General features: G+C 41.0%; 2 protein-coding genes across 2 annotated transcripts; both read left to right on the forward strand.

Annotated features, from left to right (window-relative positions):
* Positions 1-380: 380 nt before the first annotated feature.
* Positions 381-15,281, forward strand: si:ch211-180f4.1 (uncharacterized protein LOC100144405 homolog). The gene is made up of 13 exons (XM_037771498.1): positions 381-516; positions 5,609-5,783; positions 5,874-6,019; positions 6,781-6,882; positions 7,056-7,240; positions 8,221-8,463; positions 8,541-8,663; positions 9,599-9,721; positions 10,117-10,546; positions 10,771-10,900; positions 11,017-11,207; positions 11,396-11,554; positions 12,271-15,281. Exons 2-13 carry the CDS (start codon positions 5,702-5,704, stop codon positions 12,769-12,771), a joined length of 2,415 nt encoding a protein of 804 aa, XP_037627426.1. The 5' UTR covers positions 381-516; positions 5,609-5,701; the 3' UTR covers positions 12,772-15,281.
* Positions 15,282-18,053: 2,772 nt separating this feature from the next.
* On the forward strand, positions 18,054-24,770 carry sypl2b (synaptophysin-like 2b). The gene is made up of 6 exons (XM_037771501.1): positions 18,054-18,267; positions 18,389-18,466; positions 20,548-20,666; positions 20,775-20,982; positions 22,303-22,494; positions 23,473-24,770. The coding sequence occupies exons 1-6, from the start codon at positions 18,250-18,252 to the stop codon at positions 23,596-23,598; spliced, it is 741 nt and encodes a 246-aa protein (XP_037627429.1). The 5' UTR covers positions 18,054-18,249; the 3' UTR covers positions 23,599-24,770.
* Positions 24,771-24,840: the final 70 nt, after the last annotated feature.

Genomic DNA, 24,840 nt, shown 5'->3' on the forward strand with positions numbered 1-24,840 from the left:
GTTTTACAGTGTACTAGACTGGAGTTTATAGTGTTTATAGTTATACAGTGTACTGGACTACAGTAGTGAGCAGAGTGATCGGATGGAAGGAGACATGATGAGAGAAGAAGTGAAGTAGAAACAGATCTAACGAGAGAATCGCAGACTCACTGACAGTCATTAGGAGAATCTGGAGCATTACGTCATCCCCCCTCCTCTCCATCACCTCTGTGCAGCATCTGGGCTCTCTGATTGGTCCATCACCAGGTGGCCTATAAACCTGATTGGCTGATCTGGAGTCAGCTGCTGCGGACCTGATAGAGGACAGGAGAGAGAAAGGTACATAAAAGCATCAGCAGGGGGACTCATCTGGATCCACAGAAACCTCAATAAACCAGAGACCTTCAGCTTCTTACCGGACTCTGGTTGTCTTCCACCGGGACCACCGTCTCTCTCTACCGGACTCTGCCCGGCTCGGTGCGACCCTGCCCGGCCTGAGGACCCGCTGCGGCTCGGAGCTGCAACCCGAGCAGCGAGGTGAGGAGATGGGCGTCTGTCCTCCAGCAACACGGGACCGCACGGTGCTCTGCAGGAAGATGATTAGAGATGATTAACCTGCTAATAATGAGATGATTACAGTTGTTATTATTATTACTATTATTAGTAGTTGTGTTAGTGTTAAAAAACGCCAGTTTGAAAACAGTTTGAGGTCGCTGTGAGCTGCTGATTCTCAGGATATGAACATGCTACTTTACGACTGTCCTTAAACGCATCATCCAGCAGGTTTCAGTGTTTATTGTAATATTATGGGATAATTTAGGACAAAGTTTATTAGGTTATTTAGTGTTTATTGTAATATAATGGGATAATTATAATAGGACAGAAATAGATTAAAGTGTATTAGGTTATTTAGTGTTTATTGATTGATTATTGTAATATTTCAGTACTCTCATTGAACTCTCACTGAACTGGTAAATCTATTTAAATCATGTCTTATTATTGGTTGATATACCAGTATATCACCAGTATAATGAAGGCTCTTCTCTCTGTAACGGGTTACCTCTAGCTAGCCTGGCTCTGGTTTCAGTTTTTGGGCTAGTGGTTTCAGTTTTTGGGCTAGTGGTTTCAGGTTTTGGGCTAGTGGTTTCAGGTTTTTGGGCTAGTGGTTTTAGTTTTTTTGGCTGGTGGTTTTAGTTTTTTGGGCTAGTGGTTTCAGGTTTTTGGGCTAGTGGTTTTAGTTTTTTTGGCTAGTGGTTTTAGTTTTTTGGGGCTAGTGGTTTCAGGTTTTTGGGCTAGTGGTTTTAGTTTTTTTAGGCTAGCGTTTTTAGTTTTGGGCCAGTGGTTTTCGTTTTTGGGCTAGTGGTTTCAGTTTTTTTCTCCTCTCCTCTCTCTTCTCTTGCTTCTCTCCTCGTCTCCTCTCTCCTCTCTCGTCGCCTCTCCTCTCTCATCTCCTCTCTTGTCTCCTCTCCTCTCTCCTCTCCTCTCCTCTCTCCTCTCGTCTCCTCTCCTTGTCTCTTTTCATCCAGCAGGTTTTAGTGTTTATTGTAATATTATGGGATATTTACGACATAAATAGCACAAAGTTTATTAGGTTATTTAGTGTTTATTGATTGTCATAAACAGTCACTATTGTAATATTCAGTACTCTTATTGAAACTGGTAAATCTAGTTAAGCAGGGGGAAACGGCTAGCCTGGCTCTGGCTTTAGTTTTTGGGCTAGTGGTTTTAGTATACAGGCTTGTGGTTTTAGTTTTTGGGCTAATGGTTTTAGTTTTGGGCTAGTGGTTTTAGTATACAGGCTTGTGGTATTAGTTTTTGGGCTAATGGTTTTAGTTTTGGGCTAGTGGTTTCAGTTTTTGGGCTAGTGGTTTTAGTTTTGGGGCTAGTGGTTTTAGTTTTGGGGCTGGTGGTTTTAGTTTATGAGCTAATGGTTTCAGTTTTTGGGCTAGTGGTTTCAGTTTTCAGGCTAGTGGTTTTAGATTTTGGGCTAGTGGTGTCTCCTCTTGTATCCTTTTATCTCCTCTCTTGTCACCTCTTCTCTTTCCTCTCCTTGTTTCCTCTCCTCTCTTGTCTCCTCTCCTCATCTCCTCTCCTCTCACCTCTCTTGTCTCCTCTCTCCTGTCTTGTCTCTCGTCTCCTCTCCTCTCTCCTCTCTTGTCTCCTCCCTCGTCTCCTATCTCATCTCCTCTCCTCCCTCCTCTCATCTCTCCTCTTCTCCTCTCCTCTCTCGTCTCCTATCTCATCTCCTCTCCTCCTTCCTCTCATCTCTCCTCTTCTCCTCTCCTCTCTCGTCTCCTATCTCGGCTCGTCTCCTCTCCTCTCTCCTTGTCTCCTCTCCTCAGAGACAGTGAGATGAAGACGGTGGCGTTGTTGTGTAATAAATGTGAAACTCTTGGTGAAAGTAGGTCACAGAGTTTCTTCAGTTCACTGGAGTTTGTTTCACATTCAGGAGGTTTCCACGGCAACAACCACTCTGCTTTATGTAATCCCTCCTTTTCTTCACCTCTTCACCTCTCAGTTAACCCTCACCTGTCCTCTCAGGGGGACATGAAGACACTGTTTCAGACTGTCTGCTTCCAGTAGGCCAGGTGTTGAAAACTAGTCTGTCACCTGGAAACGAGACTGAGACGAGGAAAGAGCAGCGTCCAATCAGAGCGCAGGGCAGTATCCAATCAGAGCGCAGGACAAACCAGAGGCGGGACTATTAGGGAGAGATTATGATGTTATTAATGTCATGAAAAGATGAATCACAACATAAAGACATCCCGACCAATGAGAGAGAGACAGGTAGAGAGAGACAGATGGAGAGAGACAGATAGAGAGAGACAGATAGAGAGAGACAGGTAGAGAGAGACAGGTAGAGAGAGACAGGTAGAGACAGACAGGTAGAGAGAGACAGCGACAGACAGATAGAGACAGACAGGTAGAGAGAGACAGGTACAGAGAGACAGGTAGAGACAGACAGGAAGAGAGAGACAGAGACAGACAGATAGAGACAGACAGGTAGAGAGACAGATGGAGAGAGACAGATAGAGAGAGACAGATAGAGAGAGACAGGTACAGAGAGACAGGTAGAGAGAGACAGGTAGAGACAGACAGGTAGAGAGAGACAGCGACAGACAGATAGAGACAGACAGGTAGAGAGAGACAGGTAGAGACAGACAGGAAGAGAGAGACAGAGACAGACAGATAGAGACAGACAGGTAGAGAGACAGGTAGAGAGAGACAGGAAGAGAGAGACAGAGACAGACAGATAGAGACAGACAGGTAGAGAGAGACAGGTAGAGACAGACAGATAGAGAGAGACAGACAGGTAGAGAGAGACAGGTAGAGACAGACAGACAGATAGAGACAGACAGGTAGAGAGAGACAGGTAGAGACAGACAGGTAGACAGAGACAGACAGGTAGAGAGAGACAGGTAGAGTGAGACAGGTAGAGACAGACAGGAAGAGAGAGACAGAGACAGACAGATAGAGACAGACAGGTAGAGAGAGACAGATAGAGAAAGACAGGTAGAGAGACAGGTAGAGAGTCACAGAGACAGACAGACAGGTAGAGACAGACAGGTAGAGACAGACAGGTAGAGAAACAGGTAGAGACAGACAGCAGTATAAAATGATAAACGATGATGTATTATTAAAATAAGTGAAATATCGTAAAAACAAAATTTTTGCCAAATATCCTTAAAATATTAGTAAAATATCAGGATATTAATACATTATCAGACAAAAATGAGTAAAATAGGTGAAAAATATTCGTAAAATATCCAAAAAAGTAATTAAAAGCAGCTCCACCTTTACCAGCTGCATCATTAAAGTGATGAACACATTAATGCATCAATCATTAGAATAGTATAATATAATAAGGATTATTCTGCAGGTACTTTAGGTATATTTTGATGCTGATACTTTTATATTTTTATGTACATTTTTAAATGCAGGACTTTTACTTGTAACAGAGTATTTCTACACCGTGGTATTAGTACTTTTACTGTAGTAAAAGATAAGAGTACTTCTTCCACCTCTGGCTGTGAGCATGTTGTTATTGTGACTGCAGAGAGTTCATTAGCAGTGTGTGTGTTTGTTCTATATTTATGTCCCCTCCCATCTCTGTGTGTGTGTGTGTGTGTGTGTGTGTGTGTGTGTGTGTGTGTGTGTGTGTGTGTGTGTGTGTGTGTGTGTGTGTGTGTGTGTGTGTGTGTGTGTGTGTGTGTGTGTGTGTGTGTGTGTGTGTGTGTGTCTGACCGACCGCTCACAGTTAATTAACCATCTTTCCTCCAATCACAGCCTCTTCAGTGGGACACTTAACTAGGCGCTCACAGCTCGTTAAATAATTAATATCACCTCATCAATATTCCATCTGCTCAGCAGCAGCAGAAGGAGGAGGAGGAGGAGGAGGAGGAGATGTGTTGAGATGTCAGAGCAGAGAGATGAACCTCCTTCAGTCTGTCGTTAACAACAAGAAGGAGGTTCACATGTTTGAACAATCTGTCAGAGCTTCTGTCGCTGAGCTGCGTTCAGGGTCAATCTGGGAAGTAGAAACTCCAAATGTAACATCCAGAGAGCTGATGTAGTCTGTAGTCGGCCTCTGTTTCTCATTCAGCGTTGGTGTGATGATGAAACAGAAATGAGAATTTAATGATTCCCCCGTTTGGCTTGTTAGAGATGACCTCACAAGATCAAGGACCCCAGTGCATCATGGGAAACGCTTGTCTCTTCCCTGAGCTGATTGGTTTTAGATGTTAGATCAACAACGCAACGTTTTATAGAAACTTTGAAGAGATTTCATCAGTGTGATTTAGCTTCCTGTTAACAGACTACATGTTGGTCGATTGGGACTTTAGTCAGCTGAATAATATTAATATTAATATAGCTAATAGCTCACTAGCTGCCGTTAGACACTGAAAGTTTCCCATGATGCTCTCTGGGTGAAGCTCGCTGTGTTTGTCTGAAATCATGTGCACGAAGGTGGACACGAGCACGCTCCTTCAGGGGAGAACAGCAGGTAGATTATTTCCCTCTGACCGGCCTCTGATCTGCAGCTGCAGCAGCTCCGATTCAGTCTGACCGATGTTCAGATATTTTTAAAACCTTTTATTTTGAATATTATTATTATTATTATTATATTCAGAATAAAAGGTTTTAAAAATATCTATATAATATATATAATTTCTAATGCCATTAATAAAATGCCTTCCCTCCTCTCTCCTCCTATGTCACTTCCTGGCTGGTTGCCATGGCAGCAGAGGCAAGGATTCCCCGTTTCCTGCCTCGCTGTGTGTGTGTGTGTGTGTGTGTGTGTGTGTGTGTGTGTGTGTGTGTGTTTGTGATGGTCACATAAAGTTTCTTTTTGAATGAAACATTTTAGGAAATACACTAAATGATAGTTTAGTATGCAGTATCTCTAAATACTACAGTACCCATGAGCCTTGTCAGCTGTTTCTATGGAGACATGTTTTATTATATTCAGAACAAAATGCTGCTGAATCATCTGAAATTGATCCGAAAATTTCTGAATTCATCCAGCAAGTCTATAAAGATTAAACATAAACATAATTAAACATGATCTATTCTGTGTTGACAGATTGTAATTAGTGAATGACATTACTTCCTGTGTGTTTCCATACAGCTGTAGATGAGACCCGTCCTCCTCTGACCTTCTGGAGGAAGTTGTCGCCACAATTTAACCAGCACGTTCTCTCTGCTCTGCCCCCGGTGCACCATGGGATTTGCAGTCCTTTTCGCTCTCCTCCTCTCTCTGGTGACATCATCAGTGTGTGTTGGAGTGGACGTGGCCAGTGAAGGTAAAGGGCAGTTCTATAGACGGCAGACGGACACATGAAGATAAACGTGAATCCTGATGTCTGTGTGTGTGTGCTGTGTCCGTCCTGTAGGTGGCGCTGTGCTGTGTCCTCTGCTGTGTGTGTGTGAGACGAGGCCGTGGTACACCCCCCAGTCTGTCTATCACCAGGCCAGGACGCTCGACTGCAATGAACTCCATCTGCACAGAGTTCCAGCCAACGTGTCCTCTGACACACAGGTAACACTCATTATACTGTATATCATTTATATATATATACTAATGTCATTAACGCAATCTATCCTTCGGAGGTTGTAGCGGGTTTAGTTTTAAAGCTGGAGTGAAGAAACTGGTAACATATGAAACTAGGAAACCTAAAGAATCCATTGGTACCAACCATGTCATAGCTTGTCGCTTGTCGCTCCAAACTTTAAATTTGTTGAGGAAATACTTTCATGGCCATTTTCAAAGGGGTCCCTTGACCTCTGACCTCAAGATATGTGAATGTAAATGGGTTCTATGGGTACCCACGAGTCTCCCCTTTACAGACATGCCCACTTTATGATAATCACATGCAGTTTGGGGTCAAGTCATAGTCAAGTCAGCACACTGACACACTGACAGCTGTTGTTGCCTGTTGGGCTGCAGTTTGCCATGTTATGATTTGAGCATATTTTTTATGCTGAACAGTACCTGTGAGGGTTTCTGGACAATATCTATCATTGTTTTGTGTTGTTAATTGATTTCTAATAATAAATATATACATACATTTGCATAAAGCAGCATATTTGTCCACTCCCATGTTGATACGAGTATTAAATACTTGACAAATCTCCCTTTAAGGTACATTTTGAAGAGATTTAAAAATGTGTGATTAATTTGCATTTAATGCGATTAAATATTTTAATCGATTGACAGTTCATTATAATAATATAACATTAATTTATTATTATAATGTAAAACTATATTATATGAGTGCACGTTGTGTTGATGTGTTTCAGGTGATGCTGCTGCAGAGTAACAACATCTCCTCCATCACTACTGAACTGCAGAGTCTGAACAACCTGACAGAACTGGACCTGTCAGCGAACCACTTCACACAGGTAACACGCTCTCCTCCACGTTCTCCTCCATGGTCTCCTCCATGTTCTCCTCCACGTTCACCTCCATGGTCTCCTCCATGGTCTCCTCCATCTTAATTGTTCTTGTCTTTGTTGAGGCCAGTTTGTGTTTGTGATTCTATGTGTGTGGTGTCTCTCTTTCTCTCTGTGTCCAGGTGAGCTCTATGGGTCTGTCCTCTCTGAGCCGGTTGGTGACTCTGTACCTGGAGGAGAACCGCATTGAGGAGTTGGAGGACTTCAGTCTGAGGAACCTGTCCAGTCTGGAGGAGCTCTACATGAACCACAACCGCATCTCCTCCATCGGACCCAAAGCCTTCGCCGGACTCACCAACCTGCTGCGGTAACTACCTCTTCTTCTTCTTCTTCTTCTTCTGGACCACCTCCAGGACCTCTAGATGTTCTGATGACCTCCTATAATATTAAACTAAAATTACCTAATGGACATGTAGAACTTCCTAAGTGATAAGTAGAAAGACCATTATAACCACCTAAATGATCCCTAGAACCACCACAGTGACCACAAATATAACAACTAAGGGACCCTTAGAATCTCCTGAAAGACCATTAAAACCACCTAAACCTAGCAAAGGACCACAAGTACCACAAACAGAACCCCTACAACTTCCTCAAGGACCACTAGGACCTCCTAAAGTACCATCAGAACCATTTAAAGGATCTATAGAACCTCCTAAACGACCACTAAACCCTTCACAATGACTACATTCACCACCTAAAGGAACTCTAGAGGTTCTCATGACCACAAGACATCTTAAAATAGCACTAGAACTACCTGAATCACCACTAGAACCCCCTCAGTGACAACTAGAACCACCTGAAAGGCTATTAAAACCACCTAAACGTATACTAGAACAACCTAAATCTTAGATCCACCATAATGACCAACCTCTTACAGGACCCCTAGAACTTCCTCAGTGACCAAAAGGATTACGTTAAGGTCATATAGAACCTCCTGAATGATCACTAGAACCCCCCAAAAGCACCACTAGAACCTCTTCAGTGATCACGAGCACAACCTAAAGCAGTGGTACCCAACCTATTTTGGTATTAATTCGCTATAAAAGTGAAAAAGTTGTTTTTGAAAGGCTAAACGGCAACAAATATGGACAGAAGCAGAATATTTCATTAGATAAAAACATGGAAATTATTACATCTTTCTTTATTATGATATCATTTTGACAACCTCAGAATAGATAAATTCTGGCGCACCCCCTGTGATCTTTGGCGTCCCCCTAAGGGGGGCCCAGACCTCAGGTTGGGAACCACTGACCTGAAGGAATAACAGTGTCCTCGGTCCTGTAGGCTCCACCTGAACTCCAACCGACTGGTGGCCATCGACAGCCGCTGGTTCGAGTCCCTACCGTCCCTGGAGATCCTGATGATCGGGGAGAACCCCATCCTAGGTCTGGAGGAGAAGAACTTCCTGCCACTGTCCCGCCTCCACAGTCTCGTGCTGGCTGGGATGGGTCTGGCCTCCGTCCCCGCCGCCGCCTTCCTGGGCCTCGACTACCTGGAGAGCCTCTCCTTCTACGACAACCGGCTCAGGTGAGTTGCTGGTTCGGTGAACTGTAACCGTCTCTCTCTGTAACCGCTGGCTGACGGGACTGCTGTTCTCCTGGCAGGTCTGTTCCTCGGGACGCTCTGAGCGTGCTCCCTAACCTGAAGTTCCTGGACCTGAACAGGAACCCGATCAGCCGAGTCCAGCAGGGAGATTTCCAGAACCTCCAGCACCTGGAGGAGCTCAGGTCAGTCAAAAAGAAGTCTGCTACTGTCTGCTATAAAGAAATAACAGACCTTAGAATGCTGTGATTGACCAATCAGAATTGAGTATTCAACACAGCCGTGTAATAATTCTTTATAACAGACCGTTGCTACAGGCATAGTTCTGATGTCGGACTCTGGAGGACCGTTTTTGTGTCAAAATATTGATTTCTTAAGTAAGTAGCCGTGTAATAAGCGTGATAATGTACAGCTAGCGGGTTATTGTTGTGAAATAAACCCCTTCAGGGCGATGAGAGACCGCCCTGTCGTTGTTTCTTTCACAACAATGACCGGCTCGCTGTACATTATCCCTTACTTATTGATACAAATATTAACCTAAATATTGATTAAATATGTATCTGACAGAATAAAATAACAGTTGTACATAATAAATCTGACACATCTTTTTTCATGAGCTACTTGATCCAAATACTGAAAATCCTGATTCAAAAGTCTTAACTTGATCATCTTAAATTATCGATCTGGTATTTAATGAGAAGACGTCTCACTCTGTACTGCGGTTGTACAGTAGTGTTACAGAGTGATGCCTCTTCTACCTCATAAACAATCTTTGATGAGTGCAGACACACAAACCGACAATAGACGAGTTTAATTAAATAATGAATGTTTCATGTTGATATAAATAAGCAGTCAGAAGGCGCTTAAAACAAGTATGTGATATTTCTGATGTTTTCAGGTAAAGAAAGACGTTATTAATGACTTGTTTCTCTAAATAATTTCGATTATAAAAAGCTCTGAATGGCTTTAAACCAGCCGTCAGTGAACACAACACAGAGCTGCTGTATTCAGTCATCAGTTATTGTAACAGAAGGAATGATTGTTGTCCATGAAATACATTAAACACTCTTTATTTCACTGTATTATGTTATAATAATACTAAACGTTCGTTGTGTTTCAGTCTGAACAACATGGACGAGCTGCTGATGGTGGAGCGAGCAGCTTTTCAGAACCTTCCAGAAATCGCCAAACTGGAACTCTGCAGCAACTCACGCCTGTCGTACATCGACCCGCAGGCCTTCAGGTATCTGTCTGTCTGACTGTCTGTCTGTCTGTCTGACTGTCTGTCTGTCTAGTCGGGTTCCTGGTACTTTTAGTCTTTTTAGGAACTAGAAGGTTCTTAGTTCCTGCGGTGTAAACGTGGTTTCTGTCTTTCTGAATGAAATAAAACAAGATGAAGAGTCTAAAGTCGACCTTTTTCTCTTCTCTTTCTCATCCACCTCCTTCCTCCTTTTCCTCCTTCCCTCCTCTTCTTTCCTTCATCTTCCATCGTTTCATTTCTCCTCCCTTCCTTGTTTCCTCCCCTCCATTTGTCCCCTCTCCTCTCCTGTCCTCCTCTCTTATCCTCTTTTCTCTTTATTTCCTTTCCTCTGGTCTCCTCTCCTCTCCTCCTCTATTTGTTTCCTCTCCTCTCCTCAGTGAGCTGTCCTCCCTGCGTACTCTCCTCCTCCACAGTAACCAGCTGAGCCTCCTCTCTGGAGACCTCCTGTCCTCCCTCCCGTCCCTGGAGGAGGTGTCTCTTCACTCCAACCCGCTGCGCTGCGACTGTCTCTCCTCCTGGGGTCCTCACCTCGGCAAACAGTCGCACCTCAAGATGCTGGATTCCTCCATCACCCTCTGCTCCTCCCCGTCTCACATGATTGGCCGGAAGCTTCAGGAGGTGGTGGGGGTCGGCTGGGGCGGGGTCGGTGGCGGTGGGGGCGGGGCCAACAGCTGCCTGCCTCACATCTCTCCTCACGCCTTCCCACCGGCCATGAACGTCAGCGCCGGGCAGCCAATCACACTGGAGTGCTGGGCGGATGCTGACCCCGCCCCTCAGTTCTACTGGGTGACGCCCACTGGAGACAAGGTGGGCGGGGTCAAGTGTGTGTGTTGATATCCTTTAGTTTATTTATTTAAAATAGGAGTTAAATCTCCTATATTTCATATTACATCATCAGACATAATTTGATTATTAAATATAAAACCATTATGAACAATTAAAAAGATAAAGTGGTCATAAAATACTGTAAATATCTAATAATATTATGAGGAAAGATTGACGAGGCCTCTGTTTCTTCCTCACCTGGCCAGGTGAGCTCGGAGGCGGTGGCTGCGCCAATCATATCAGAGGAGGGGCGTGGCCTGAGCAGGAGGAAGAAGAAGCATCGCGTGTCAGAGCCCGGAGCGCTGGTCATCGAACACGCCGAGCCGTCAGACGCAGGTTAGTCTGAGCTGCTGGTTCACATCCAGCCTGCAGGGGGGCGCTGCCTGGTCCAGGACTGGTCCAGACCTGGTACAGGGCCTGGTCTTATGCTCTCTCCTCTCTCTCTCTCTCAGGTGTGTATACCTGTGTAGCGTGGAACATGGAGGGCGCAGACACCAAGAGCATCTCAGTGTTTGTGGACTCTCAGGGATCTGTGGGCTCGTGGTCGCTCAGGGGGATCCGGTGGGGCGGTGAGCCCAGCAGAGAGCAGCCCTGGCTGTGGAACTCGTCCAGCGCTGCAGCCTCTCTGGTGGTGCTGGCGAAGGTATCGGCTTTCTTTCTAATATTAATCTAATAAAAGTATTTTTATGTGTATTGTACATCTTTTATGAAGCACATTCTCGTTGTTCTGTAGATAATGATATAAACGTGTGTAAATATATTCCTTATTATTACTATTATCAAAATACTGGTTGTCATGAAACAGGAGATTTACTGTTGTTTCCTGCGCAGGTGGTGCACGCCCAGTCGGTGGTGTTGGAGTGGAAACTGTATCCCAGCAGCGGAGCTTCGTCTGTGGGTCAGAACCAGCAGGACGCCCCCCTTCCTCTGACCCGCTGGACCAGCGCCACCGTGCACATTGACAACCCTCAGATCAGCTACACTGCCGAGGTGAACACACCCTCCCTCTACTGCTACAATACACCTGTCTGTGGTTAGTTCAGGTGTCTGTAATAACAGCAGGACAGTAGAATGTCTGTGGTGAGTTCAGTGTCTGTAATAACAGCAGGACAGTAGAGTGTCTGTGGTTAGTTCAGGTGTCTGTAATAACAGCAGGACAGTAGAGTGTCTGTGGTGAGTTCAGGTGTCTGTAATAGCAGGACAGTAGTGATGAGTTCAGGTGTCCGTAATAACAGAAGGACAGTAGAGTGTCTGTGATGAGTTCAGGTGTCTGTAATAACAGCAGGACAGTGGAGCGTCTGTGATGAGTTCAGGTGTCTGTAATAAACGCAGGACAGTAGAGTGTCTATGGTGAGTTCAGGTGTCTGTAATAACAGCAGGACAGTGGAGCGTCTGTGATGAGTTCAGGTGTCTGTAATAACAGCAGGACAGTAGAGTGTCTGTGGTGAGTTCAGGTGTCTGTAATAACAGCAGGACAGTAGAGTGTCTGTGGTGAGTTCAGGTGTTTGTAATAACAGCAGGACAGTAGAGTGTCTGTGGTGAGTTCAGTTGTCTGTAATAATAACAGGACAGTAGAGTGTCTGTGGTGAGTTCAGTTGTCTGTAATAATAACAGGACAGTAGAGTGTCTGTGGTGAGTTCAGTTGTCTGTAATAACAGCAGGACAGTAGAGTGTCTGTAATAACCTCTCTCTCCGTCTCTTTCCAGGTTCCAGTAGATGTTCAGGAGTATAATCTGACTCACCTCCTTCCCGCCACGGAGTACCACGTCTGCCTCACCGTCTACTCCTCTGCTCCCTTCCCCTCCTCCTCACCCAGCTCCTCTCCCTCCCCGTCCTCCTCCTCCTCCCCCGTCCACACCTCCTGTTTGAACGTCACCACTAAGGAGAAGGGTTTCTCGGTGGAGCTGGTGGCTTCGCGGCGCAGCAGCGTGGCATTGGCGGCCGTCATGGGCTCCATGTTCGCCCTGTCAATCATGGCGCTGCTGGTGGTCTACATGGGCCGCCGCGTGCAGCAGCACAAGTCCTGTGGACACTCGCTGAAGAAGTACATGCAGCACGCCACCTCCATCCCTCTGAACGAGCTGTACCCGCCGCTCATCACGCTGTGGGAGAGCGAGGTCGAGAAGGACAAGGAGGACAAGGAGGAGGAGAGGGTGGAGGAGGCGGGGGGGAGTCAGATCGACACCACAAAGACGTACATGTGGTAGCCGGAGGAGACGGGAGAGGTTTTAACCAGCTGAAAGACACCGGAGGGTTCACAGGGGGGGCGAAGAGGAACTGGATGACCAGCAAAGGGAGAGGTCACATGACTCAACGAGTAGCCTGATGGGTAGAAAAACGTCCACGATGTCGATAACAAACACACCTGGCTGCTGAGATGTGCAGATGTGTTTCTCAAACTGTGGGTCCGGGCCGGTTAATGGGCCGTGTCAGCTGGTTTAAACGGGGCGGTTGTCCTTCCAGCAGCAGATGAACTGTTGATCTGTGAGTCTAAATGTTTTCTACTCTTCCTCTCTTTCTCTTTTCATTCTCTCTTCTCTCCTCTTCCCTCTGCCTCTGTCAAGCACACTGACAGTAACTGTACTGTTAAAAAAAAAAAAATCGAATTATTGTAATTTAGTTCATCTGATGAACATGAATGCAGCACTAACACTCAGCACAGGCAGCCATGTGGAATATTTCACCTTAGAGGTTGTCAGAGTGGCACTTAAAGGTCCCGTCTTCAAACATTTCAAAGCTATTTATAGAAAATAATGTTGAATCAAAATTCCCTCCGTGTTTATATCAGCTGCAGCTCAAACATCCGAGTAATACAAACCTCAAACACAACGTCAAACTGTATGCAGATGACATGTTATTGTACAGATAGAAATTTAAACACACATCTTATATACATATATTATTTTTACAACAACACATTTAATGTAGTGAGCACTGCCAGGAGCAGAGTTATAGGTAAATATTTACAACATAAATCACATGTTTTATAGACCCTTTTTGTGTCGACGTCATGATGACGTCACGTTGTTAGCTGGAGGCAAAACAAAGGAATGACTGGAGGCTAACACTAGCAGTGGGCTAAAGTTACACATCTAAAATGTCATATTGTTGTGTTGTTGGGTGCTAGAATCAAGATATCACAAACATTTGAGACGTTAAACTGTGATTCGAGGCTCTAGCGAGCTACAATATCGGCGAAACGTTTCCGAGATGGAGAGTAAATGTTGCTAATATTTAGCCTTCTGCTAACCGCAGCCGTGACCTATTGGCTATGATTAGCAGAGGGTTATTAGCAACCCTTTCTCTCCATCTCTGAAATGCTTCACCAATATTATACAACTTTCTTTTTGACAGACTTTACTGAAGGATGGTTAACTATAGGCATCCAAAGATTTATATACCCTCAATCATTTTAATTTTGCCGTCTACTCCTCCTGAAGTAGTCTGCCAGCGGCGTAGGGGTCGGCTAATCTGGTAACATTGTTATTATAAGAGATACAGTGACATCAGCAAAGTGGACATATTTTCTACGATAGTCATGTATGACAAGAGACTAGACAACTTCAATCTCTGTATTCACATCACAGGAAATAGAAAAAAACAGTTTCCTCTGTTGACGACCCTTCCTGTTTTCAGTCTGCACATTCAGTCACTTTCCATTCAGCTTCGAACCAACAAACAAACTTCCCGTCTGATTTCGGGACCTTTAATCCTCCAGAAACTTCACTTTACTTGACGCAGCATGAATGCATCACTGTTCTATTTTATTCTATTTGTTCTGCATCAGGAGTACACACAGTGGCTGTCACGGTGACGGTAGTCATCCTGCTACAGTCCCACTGACGCCACTGTTAGGTCCATGTGAAGAACTTTATCAATACCCTCTGCACGGACACTAACAGGGACCACGTTGGACTTGTGTTCGCTCACTAATGCAGAGTTATAATCACTGTTTTATATCCTGTAACACTGACTTCTTTTGGGTTTTTAGACGTTGCACTGGGAGGTGGAGGTGGAGGTGGTGCTGCATGCCTTTGCACTCATATTTAGGACTGTTTGTATAAAACCACGTCTGTGTGACGACCTGCAAACTGTTCGGTTCAATCAGGAAGATATACATCAGACTGGCAATACAAACAAGAATGTTTTAATGGATCAAACCACTAATTGATTAATCTGAAAAATAATGAATAGACACAGAAAACAATAGCCTGAGATATCTGCAGGTTTTGTTTTCTTTGGTGAATGGAGTTTGTGTCAACAGGAAGTCAGATTTTTAATAGAAAGAAGGTTTCTGAATATGAGCTCCAGATTCAGATTTATTGACGTATGTTGATTCGTCAGTTTGCAGGTTTGTCATTCAGACTTTCAGCCAAATATTCCCTCAACTGTCTGTCAACCAAAACACTTCAGGAACAAACACCCAAAGGATGCACTGGGCATTTTAGAGAATATATTCTGTATATATTTACATGCTGTTCTAAAGATGTTTCTCTGGTTGTTGTGAGGAGCTTCTCTGTTTTGTCTTAGTAAACTGACTCTCTGTTGGTCAAACAAAATGAGACATTGGAAGACGTCACTCTGGAGAAATTAAAATAATGTGGAGATGAACTGATAAACAGTGATCATCAGTTTGGACCTTCAAACCTTCAGAGTTCAGTGTGAAAACAGAGCGGCACCCTCCGGCAGCGATCAGAGTGAACAACCACAATGACATCACACTATTTCAAATTAAACTTGACAGTAATATGCAGGGTATTTTGTATAAAGTGTATCACTCTATATTTGAAGACAACTGTTGCTTATATTATTATTAATATTATTATTATTATTATTATTATTATTACTCAACACTGAGCACCAACTGTAACTAAAGATATGTGTATGTGTGAGTGAGTGAGTGTGTGTGTGTGTGTGTGTGTGTGTGTGTGTGTGTGTGTGTGTGTGTGTGTGTGTGTGTGTGTGTGTATGTGTGTGAGAGGGGAAGATAATATAAATACACACTTTGTCACTCCACAGCCTGGTGTCTGATTGATTACTGACTCATGTATATTATTTGTTATAATATATATTTAAGTACGAAAAATGTTCAACAAATATCCAAAGAAAAAGTAAAAAAAATGTCTGACAAATACGAAAAAAAAGTCTAAAAAATGTTTGACAACAGTCCGGAAAAAGGTAAAAAAAAGCCTGAAAAAAGTGAAGAAAATGTCCAAAAATGTTGAAAAAAATGTCAACAAATGACCAAATAAATGTTCGAAAAATGTCCAAATTTGTCAGAAAAGTGTGTGACTAATTTCCCCCAAAAGAATTCCAAATATGTCAAAAAAAATCGGAAAAAGCCCAGAAACTGCAAAAAAATATTCGACAAATGTAAAAACAAATTTAAGAAAAATGTTTGAAAAAAAGTCAGAAAAATTTTGAAGAAAAAGTCAGAAAAAAAAGTCAAGAAAATGTCAAAAAATGTTCATAAGAATTTCAACCAATGTCCGAAAACTGTCTGACAAACGTCTGAAAAAGCCCAGAAACTGCAAAAAAATTCAGAAAAACGTTAGAAAAAATTTCAGAAAAACGTTTGAAAAAAAGTCAGAAAAATGTTTGAAAAAAAGTCAGAAAGATATTTGAAAAAAAATCTGAAAAATGTTTGAAAAATATTTGAAAAAAATTCAGAAAAATGTTTGAAATATTTTAGGACTTTTTTTGAAAAAATTTCAGAAAATCTTTGAAAAAAAATCTGAACATTTTTGAAAAGAAAATCAGATTTTTTTTGAAAAAAAATCAGAAATTTTTTGAAAAAAAGTCAGAAAAATGTTTGAAAAAAATCAGAAAAATGTTTGAAAAAAATCAGAAACATTTGAAAAAATTTCAGACAAATGTTTGAAAAAAAGTCAGAAATTTTTTTTAAAAAGTCTGAAAGAAAACTCAAAAAATATCCATAATCCACATCCAAAATGTTCATAATAATTTCAACCAATGTCCGAAAAATGTCCGAAAAATGTCTGACAAACGCCTGAAAAAAGACCAGAAATTTCAGAATAATGTTTGAAAAAGGGTCTGAAAAAAGCCCAAAAAACTACAAAAAGATTTCCGAAAAATGTTTGAAAAAATTTCAGAAAAACGTTTGAAAACATTTCAGAAAAATGTTTGAAAAAAAATCTGAAAAATGTTTGAAAAAAAATCTGAAAAATATTTGAAAAAATTTCAGAAAAATGTTTGAAAAATTTTAGAACTTTTTTTGAAAAAAAATCAGAAAATCTTTGAAAAAAAATCAGAAAATATTTGAAAAAAAAATCAGAGTTTTTGAAAAAAAATCAGAAATTTTTTGAAAAAAAGTCAGAAAAATGTTTGAAAAAAAGTCAGAAAAAAAAGTCAAGAAAGTGTCCAAAAATGTTCATAAGAATTTCAACCAATGTTCGAAAAATGTCTGACAAACGTCTGAAAAAAGCCCAGAAACTGCAAAAAATTTCAAAAAAATGTTTGAAAAATTTCAGAAAAATATTTGAAAAAAGTTCAGAAATATGTTTCAAAAATTTTCAGAAAAATGTTTGAAACCATTTCAGAATTTTTTTTTGAAAAAAAGTCAGAAAAATGTTTGAAAAAAAGTCAGAAAAAAAAGGTAAAGCAAATTTCCAAAAATGTTCATAAGAATTTCAAAAAAATGTTTGAAAATATTTCAGAAAAATGTTTGAAAAAATTTCAGAAAAATGTTTGAAAAAAAATCAGAAAATTTTTGAAAAATAAATCAGAACATTTTTGAAATAAAGTCAGAAAAATGTTTGAAAAAAAGTCAGAAAAAAAAGTCAAGAAAGTGTCCAAAAATGTTTATAAGAATTTCAACAAATGTTCGAAAAATGTCCGAAAAATGTCTGACAAACGTCTGAAAAAAGCCCAGAAACTGCAAAAAAATTTCAAAAAAATGTTTGAAAAATTTCAGAAAAATGTTTGAAAAAATTTCAGAAAAATGTTTGAAAAAATTTCAGAAAAATGTTTGAAAGAAAATCAGAAAAATTTTGAAAAAAAATCTGAAAAATGTTTGAAAAAAAATCTGAAAAATGTTTGAAAAAATTTCTGAAAAATGTTTGAAAAGATTTCAGAAAAATGTTTGAAAAAATTTCAGAAAAATGTTTAAAAAAATTCAAGTAAAAAAGTCAAGAAAATGTCCAAAAATGTTCATAATAATTTCAACCAATGTCAGAAAAATGTCAGAAAAATGTCTGACAAACGAGTGAAAAAAGCCCAGAAACTGCAAAAAAATTTCAGAAAATCTTTAGAAAAATGTTTGAAAAAAAATCTGAAAAAAATGTAACTCTGTATTCGGTTATTAGTGTATTTTACAATTTTTAGGATCTATTGATTTAAATAATGGCTATTCAAGTGTTCGTACTGGGAAGTTTATTTACTTTAAAATAAATAGTTGTAGTAACACCATTTGGCCACTATGAACCTGTTCTCACCGAGCAGCGCTCTTCACTTGGGTTTGGCTCCTGGTCGACGTAATGACGTCACTGACCACGTTATCTACTAAGAGTCGCTGAAGTTGGAGAAAAAGTTTGACAAGCCTGAACACCGAGAGAGAGAGAGAGAGAGAGAGCGAGAGAGAGAAAGACAGAAAGAGAGCTGCTAAACATCCAGGAAAAGAGACACATCATCGATTAAACCAACAGTTCTTCATCTCTGATCACACGATGGAATCCGTCGCCCAGGTAACAGCTCTCAATCAACCGTTAAAACCGTTAATGGCGCATTCTATTTTTTTTTTTTATGAATACCGAACACACCTATCTGTCTTCAGCTCTGTCACATTGTGTGTTTATTTCTTTCCAGAAAGTTCTGACTTCTGGATTCAGTCTGGACTTCGGACCTCTGAAAGAACCTCTGGCCTTCATCCGTCTGCTGGAATGGGTTAGAAAGTTTAATCATGTTGTTACCATACGGCCCAATGGCGGGAGTGTCTCACAGCCTGCTGCCAGATGAAGAGCTGTCCATCTCTGGTCGCACAAATAGCTGACAGAATTGATTATGTCGTGTTGTCTTGTGACCCAGAGCAGCCTGGAGGAGCTCTGACTCTCATCCTTTGAGCTGCAACACCGTTTCTAATCAGGCTGTCCAGCTATATCAGGATCTAGATCAGCTACATGTCTGTGAAACACAAGATATGTTGCACAAACTGACAGCTAATGTGTGTGTGCATGTTCAATACAGCACTTTTATGCAACTTGTTATATAGAAAAATACTTTATGTGGTTAGTAAAAGCTAAGGTTGACTACATTTTCAGCCATTAGCTATTACAAGCAGGTCAAGATAAGATCAGATCAGATATTCCTTTATTAGTCTTGCAGTGGGGACATGTGTAGTGTACAGCAGCAAAGGGGATAGTGCAAAGGCTAGTTCAGGGGCTGCAGAGCTATATCAGTATCTAGATCAGCTACATGTCTGTAAATCACAAGCTATGTGGCACAAACTGACAGCTAATGTGTGTCAGCATGTTCAATACAGCACTTTTATGCAACTTGTTATATAGAAAAATACTTTATGTGGTTAGTAAAAGCTAAAGTTGACAACATTTGACTACAAGCAGGTAGTTTGGTATTGTTTTGTGTGCTTCCACTATCAGATAAAACATCTCAGTATAATAATAATAATAATATTACATTTATTTATATAGCACTTCTCAAAACAGATGTTACAAAATGCTTCCCAAGACAATAAAAGCAGATAAATAAAGTAAAAAAATATGGTAACTGCTCAAACAGAACATCACAGAACATATCAATAATAATAATAGAAGTGGTAAAATGGTAGGACAAGTCGATAAAACAAATATACAGTATATATACATAAATGTGTATAAATGTACACAAGCTATGTGGCACAAACTGACAGCTAATGCGTGTCAGCATGTTCAATACAGCACTTTTATGGAACTTGTTATATAGAAAAATACTTTATTTGGTTAGTAGAAGCTAAAGTTGACTACATTTGACTACAAGCAGGTAGTTTGGTATTGTTTTGTGTGCTTCCACTATCAGATAAAACATCTCAGTATATCTTTTTTTTAATTTTTAATTTTTATTTCAAAATGACAGTATACATAGTAACAGCAGAAAACATTAAAATCATTTACAAACAGAAGAAGCTAAGTGAAAACATAAACAAAGAGCTATGCCAAACATAAAAGGACAACAGAAATGAAACAAAACCAACATAAAATTAAAAAAAAAAGAACACACGAGAGTATGACAATAATTTCACTTAAAAACTTTAAAGATATTGCATACATTCATTGTTTTCATTGTTTTTTTGGTTCGTGAGGAAGAAATTGTTGACAGATATAGATCCAATTCTTTCATAAATACAAAGAAGTTAGGCTTTTTTTTGGTAAATTTACACTTGTGGAATGGATTGTGGAACTTCGCGAGAATTAACTCATCTCAGTATATCGATATATATTGATTTTATCATTATTGTGTCATGCATAAATAATATGCCCAGCCCAAACAGGCTTACAAGACACCATTATTTAGAAAATAAAGAAAAAGACAAAGGCAGAAACCAGAGTAGCAGTATGAATTACAAATAATACAAAAAAATATATAACCATCCTTAAATAGTCCCCGTTTGTCATCATCCGAGCACCAAAACATTTCTGGATTTTGAACAGACATTTCATCTAAAATAGAAACTCATCATAGTTTGGATAATACAGAAGGAAATGTGATCTCCTAACTTTGCATAACCTGTTGTGTCCTCCTGGATGTTTTTAAATCTACCGACTTCAACGACCAGTGGAAGGATTCCTTGTTCTTTTAAATTTAAGTGCTGTGAACTGTGACCACCACTCACGCTGTTGGCATCCGGTGATTAAGAGGACTTCCTGTCAAAAGCGTGTTGCATAATAATAAAGGGAAGTGTGTGTGTGTGACAGTTTGATCAGCAGTTGCATGCTAATGTGTCTCCTCATATCTTGTGTCTGCGGCTGCAGGTGTTCTCCATATTTGCCTTCGCTACGACTGCAGGTTACAGCGGCACAACCAGCATCAACGTCGTGTGCCACGGGAGCGCCAGTCATGAAATAAAGGCAGACTTTAGCTACCCGTTCAGGTGTTTTGCACAAACACACTCCTTCACAGTGAGGAACCAGTTTCCTGCAAAGTGTGTTTACTTTTAGGATTGTCATATTTAACAATACACATATCTGTGTTTACACAGGTTGATGCAGAATCCTTATAATGTTCCTGACTGCAAAATCAACCAAACTGACACCACCACGCCGTACTACCTGACCGGAGATCACGCATCCTCGGCTCAGTTTTACGTCTGCATCGGAGTGCTGGCCTTCCTCTACACCACTGCCACACTCGTCCTCTACCTGGGCTACCAGAATTTCTACAGAGAATCTAATCGTGGCCCCACTCTGGTATGTTTGTCTGGATTCTCCATGTTTTGCAGTTGTTCTGGGGAATGCTTGTGCTCAGCCAGGTCCTCCTCTCCGTGTATAAATAGCATAGAAATGGACTGAGATGACACGGTGTGGACTTACAAGATCTTGTGTTGCATGTGTTTACTTGAGCAGTTTTATCGTGTAGTTTTATCTTTGCAGGCAGTATTTATATTGCTTTGTGTGTCAATTTTTTTTTTGCATCTGACGTCAGCTGCTGGATTTCAATGAGTCCACTTCATCCTGGAATCCAACCGGAGGTCAGAGGAGTGCATTTAACAGAGCTGTGTAAATGAAACAGAGGGAAGGGTGTGGTTCCCAAGCTGCTAATAAACATGAGTCGGTTTAAAGTCCCCCTCCAGTGTGTTTTGACATTTCTATGATATTTCATATTTATTTGTGTCATCTCCTGACTAAGTTTGCCAAAAAAAATTGACAAATAACTTAATTTTGTGCTCAAAGTAAAAAAAAAAAAAAAAAAGAAAGTTGTTGTTAAAATGCGAATATGACATCTGACTATAGTAGAAGCTGCAGGTCAAAGGTCATCCTCCAAGCTGCAGGAGCACTCATGCTCGTTTGCATCTGAGCAGTCAGTTTGTCTTTCTAGTTAGTTGGCTAGTCAGGTGTAGTTAGCTAGCCCAGCTTGTTGCATTAGCTAACTGAGGTTTTTCATTTTATTTTTATTTTCCTCCACTTTTGTTTAGTGTGTTTTTGCACAATGGCTTTTGTGTGTGCAAAACTGGCAGAATGGACACAACACCCTGACTGTCTCTCTCACTTGCTCTCTTCTTTACCATCTCCTCCTGCTGGAGATAAATTAATGGAAAGCAGCCGATACCGGAGGTTTGCGGGCCTCTAACAGGTCAGAATGACGGGAAGTGCAAAACTTTCAGCCCGAAAGAAAACAAGAGGAAAGTCCCGTTAGACCTCGGCAACATGTCTATCCGTCCTCCGGTGCGCTGTGGGCGGCGTGCGGCTCCTCGGTGCAGCAGCAGCCAGACGGCTTTCTCCAGGAGGAGACGGTGAAGAAGAGAGCGAGTGAGAGAGAGTCGGTGTGTTGAGATAATTCTTGTCTCATTTGTGGTCTGATAAACAGTAAATTTTATCTGAGCTGATTTCATCTAAATTGGGTTGAAAAACGATGCAATCTGGTTGCCATGGTGATGAAATACGTCTGACTATTAACCACACCCCCATTCTCTGTTTGAGAAAGAACGTTAACCAGAAACAGGAAGTAAAACTGGCTGGAGGGGGGGGGGGGCTTTAATGGTATTGAACTGATCATTTTTCTTCTCCAAGGACCTGTTGGTGACTGCGGCCTTGGCCTTCATGTGGTTGGCGTCGTCCTCTGCTTGGGCTAAAGGCTTGTCTGATGTGAAGTGGGCCACCAGTCCTGAAACCATTGTCAAATTTCTTGAGGTTTGCAAGGACGCCAAAAACACGTGCTCTCCAGGTGCTCTGCCTCACATGGGCCGACTAAACGCCTCTGTGGTAAGTTGTACGCAAATTAGCCTTTTTCAGACTTGCTTAAAGGAACAGTGTGTAACATTTAGAGGTGTACTATTAGCAGAAACTATGTTTTCTTTAGTGTATAATCACCTGAAACTAAGAATCGTTGTGTTTTCGTTAGCTTAGAATGAGTCTTTCATATCTACATAGTGATGTTAATAATTAACCGTTTAACCGACATTAAGGATTTTAACCAATTAATGTTATCGGTTAAATGGTTAAAAGAAAGATTAAAAAATAGCTAAAAAGCAGAGCAAAACTCAGAGGAGCGGCTTCTCACTTAAAGGACAATAGCTGGTCCAGCTTAACAGCCCATCTTGAGGGAGTCTGAGACGGAGTTGCAGGATACAGGAAGTTGGCTTGGAGGAGTGTTGTAGCATTTATTCACCGACAAATAAACTTTGCACACACTGCACTGCTACGTTCACAGCTATATCGCCACCGACAACCTCACACTGACCGCCGACACACACACGGTCTGTGACAACGGCGAGCACGAAGCCACCAGCAACGCTACAGCTGTGAATGTAGCACAATCACACACACGGTCTGTTGGACACTCGCTATCGTTACGCCAGGCAGGCACACAGCTGACAACCTCGCAGCTAAACTAGATAGCGTGGTGGAGACTTACTGGAACAATACACGCAGCGTTGTGGCTGCTACAGTAACTCTCCCGGACGGGTGAACTGAGGACTCAGTTGTCTGTTTTGCTCATACATTGCAGCTAGTGATAAATGATGATTTAACCTGTTTGTGCGTTGGTTGATTTTTAACGGTTAATAATCCGCTAATGAGGGGTCAGTTTTCAGTTAGAAAAAAAAATCAAAATTAGCATCCCTAATAGTCAGTTGGATGCAAACTGCAACCACACCACGAGATGTCTCTAAATCCTACACACTGTACCTTTTAAACCTTAAACAGCCTGGGATATTTGACTTATGTCTCATTCTTTGGCAGATTTTTGGTTTTCTTAACCTCATCCTGTGGAGCGGCAACTGCTGGTTCATTTACAAGGAAACCCCTTTCCACAAATCAGCCAACCCGCCGCCTGCAGATGTGGAGGGGCGAGTCGGGCCATCGTAACTGCACAGCTTCCTCATTTCAAAACTGTCTAACATATAGTGTTATTGAATGAGTCATTGTGGTACTAATTGTTACGAAAAAATGCAGCAGATTACAAATTTCCAAAACTGACTGCACCTTTTTTTTTTGCCAAGTATTGATTTTTATATTTAGGATAGGAACTAAAGCTTGTTCACAGTCAAATCAATACAGGAAATTGTAGCAGTCAAAAATGTTGTTCTCATCGGTACTCAGTTTGCATGTTTTAACATATTCAAACCCAGGTATCCAAAACAAAGTGTCCCTTATCTCAAATGGTACTTTAGATGTGGACTGTGCAGCCTTGTTGGTGATAAATCAGAATGAAGCATCACTTTGTCAACTGTATTTCTGTACCATAAATCATTTCTGCCATCAGCATTTTCTTAAAAAAACAACAACAAAACAAAAAAACTCAGGGCTGTTGAGTGTATGAAATACAAAATAGCTAATATTAAATACTTGAAATGCATTTATGATTAAAATTTCAGTCTAATCCTAAAACATGCAATATGCATAAAAATATGTAGTTACAACGAATTAATGTTGAATAGTAGTTCATTGGAACATGAATCCAGTTGCCATTATGAGATTATTTGTAATGGATGAAAGCAATTTTATTGCATCTTTTTTTTTATGTTATGTTGCGCCTCATTTTCTCGCTATTGAAGGCTAAATTCAGCTGAATATTATGTTGAATGTAGTTGATGTATCCATTTAGAGCATCTTTATGAATTTTACATGTAAAACTGTTACACTTATAACGCAGAATTTCCGATCTTTTCCCTGAATGTTTATAATGTTTAAATAATGAAAAACAAACCCCAGCAAGGTACTTTAAACCTAATGATCTAAACATTTTATAACCTTAGCTAGTGGTTAGTAGCAACTGACTGATCGCTAACCTGTTACTAATTATTATTTTTCTTGCTTTTGCCTGGCTTCTACCTCCACCTTGTTATAAGACGAGCTCTTACTGCCATCATTATGATTTCCTACTTTGATATCGCCTTGCTTGATTCACAGTTTCTAGCTTGACCGACCACCGTGTTGATTAAAGTGTCACATATATGAGACTGGAATTCCTGTTACAGTCCAGGAAGATACTGCGTGGACATGAAACGCTGTGGCATCATTAAAAAGAAAGAACTGGACTTGTTATGTGTCTGATTTTACACCTGTTTGTTTCATACTAATGTTTTTATCTGACAAGTGAATAAGATC

Source organism: Sebastes umbrosus, chromosome 6, assembly GCF_015220745.1.
Source record: "Sebastes umbrosus isolate fSebUmb1 chromosome 6, fSebUmb1.pri, whole genome shotgun sequence".
NCBI lineage: Eukaryota > Metazoa > Chordata > Actinopteri > Perciformes > Sebastidae > Sebastes > Sebastes umbrosus.

What these genes read in the sequence shown, in the direction of transcription:
- sypl2b (XM_037771501.1), top strand. An exon ending in TCATCCGTCTGCTGGAATGG is followed by an intron (nt 18,467 to 20,547) that starts GTTAGAAAGTTT and finishes CTGCGGCTGCAG; the next exon opens with GTGTTCTCCATATTTGCCTT. An exon ending in CTAATCGTGGCCCCACTCTG is followed by an intron (nt 20,983 to 22,302) that starts GTATGTTTGTCT and finishes TTCTTCTCCAAG; the next exon opens with GACCTGTTGGTGACTGCGGC.
- si:ch211-180f4.1 (XM_037771498.1), top strand. Translation starts at nt 5,702, where the DNA reads ATGGGATTTGCAGTCCTTTTCGCTCTCCTCCTCTCTCTGGTGACATCA. An exon ending in ACGTGTCCTCTGACACACAG is followed by an intron (nt 6,020 to 6,780) that starts GTAACACTCATT and finishes GATGTGTTTCAG; the next exon opens with GTGATGCTGCTGCAGAGTAA. An exon ending in TGACGCCCACTGGAGACAAG is followed by an intron (nt 10,547 to 10,770) that starts GTGGGCGGGGTC and finishes TCACCTGGCCAG; the next exon opens with GTGAGCTCGGAGGCGGTGGC.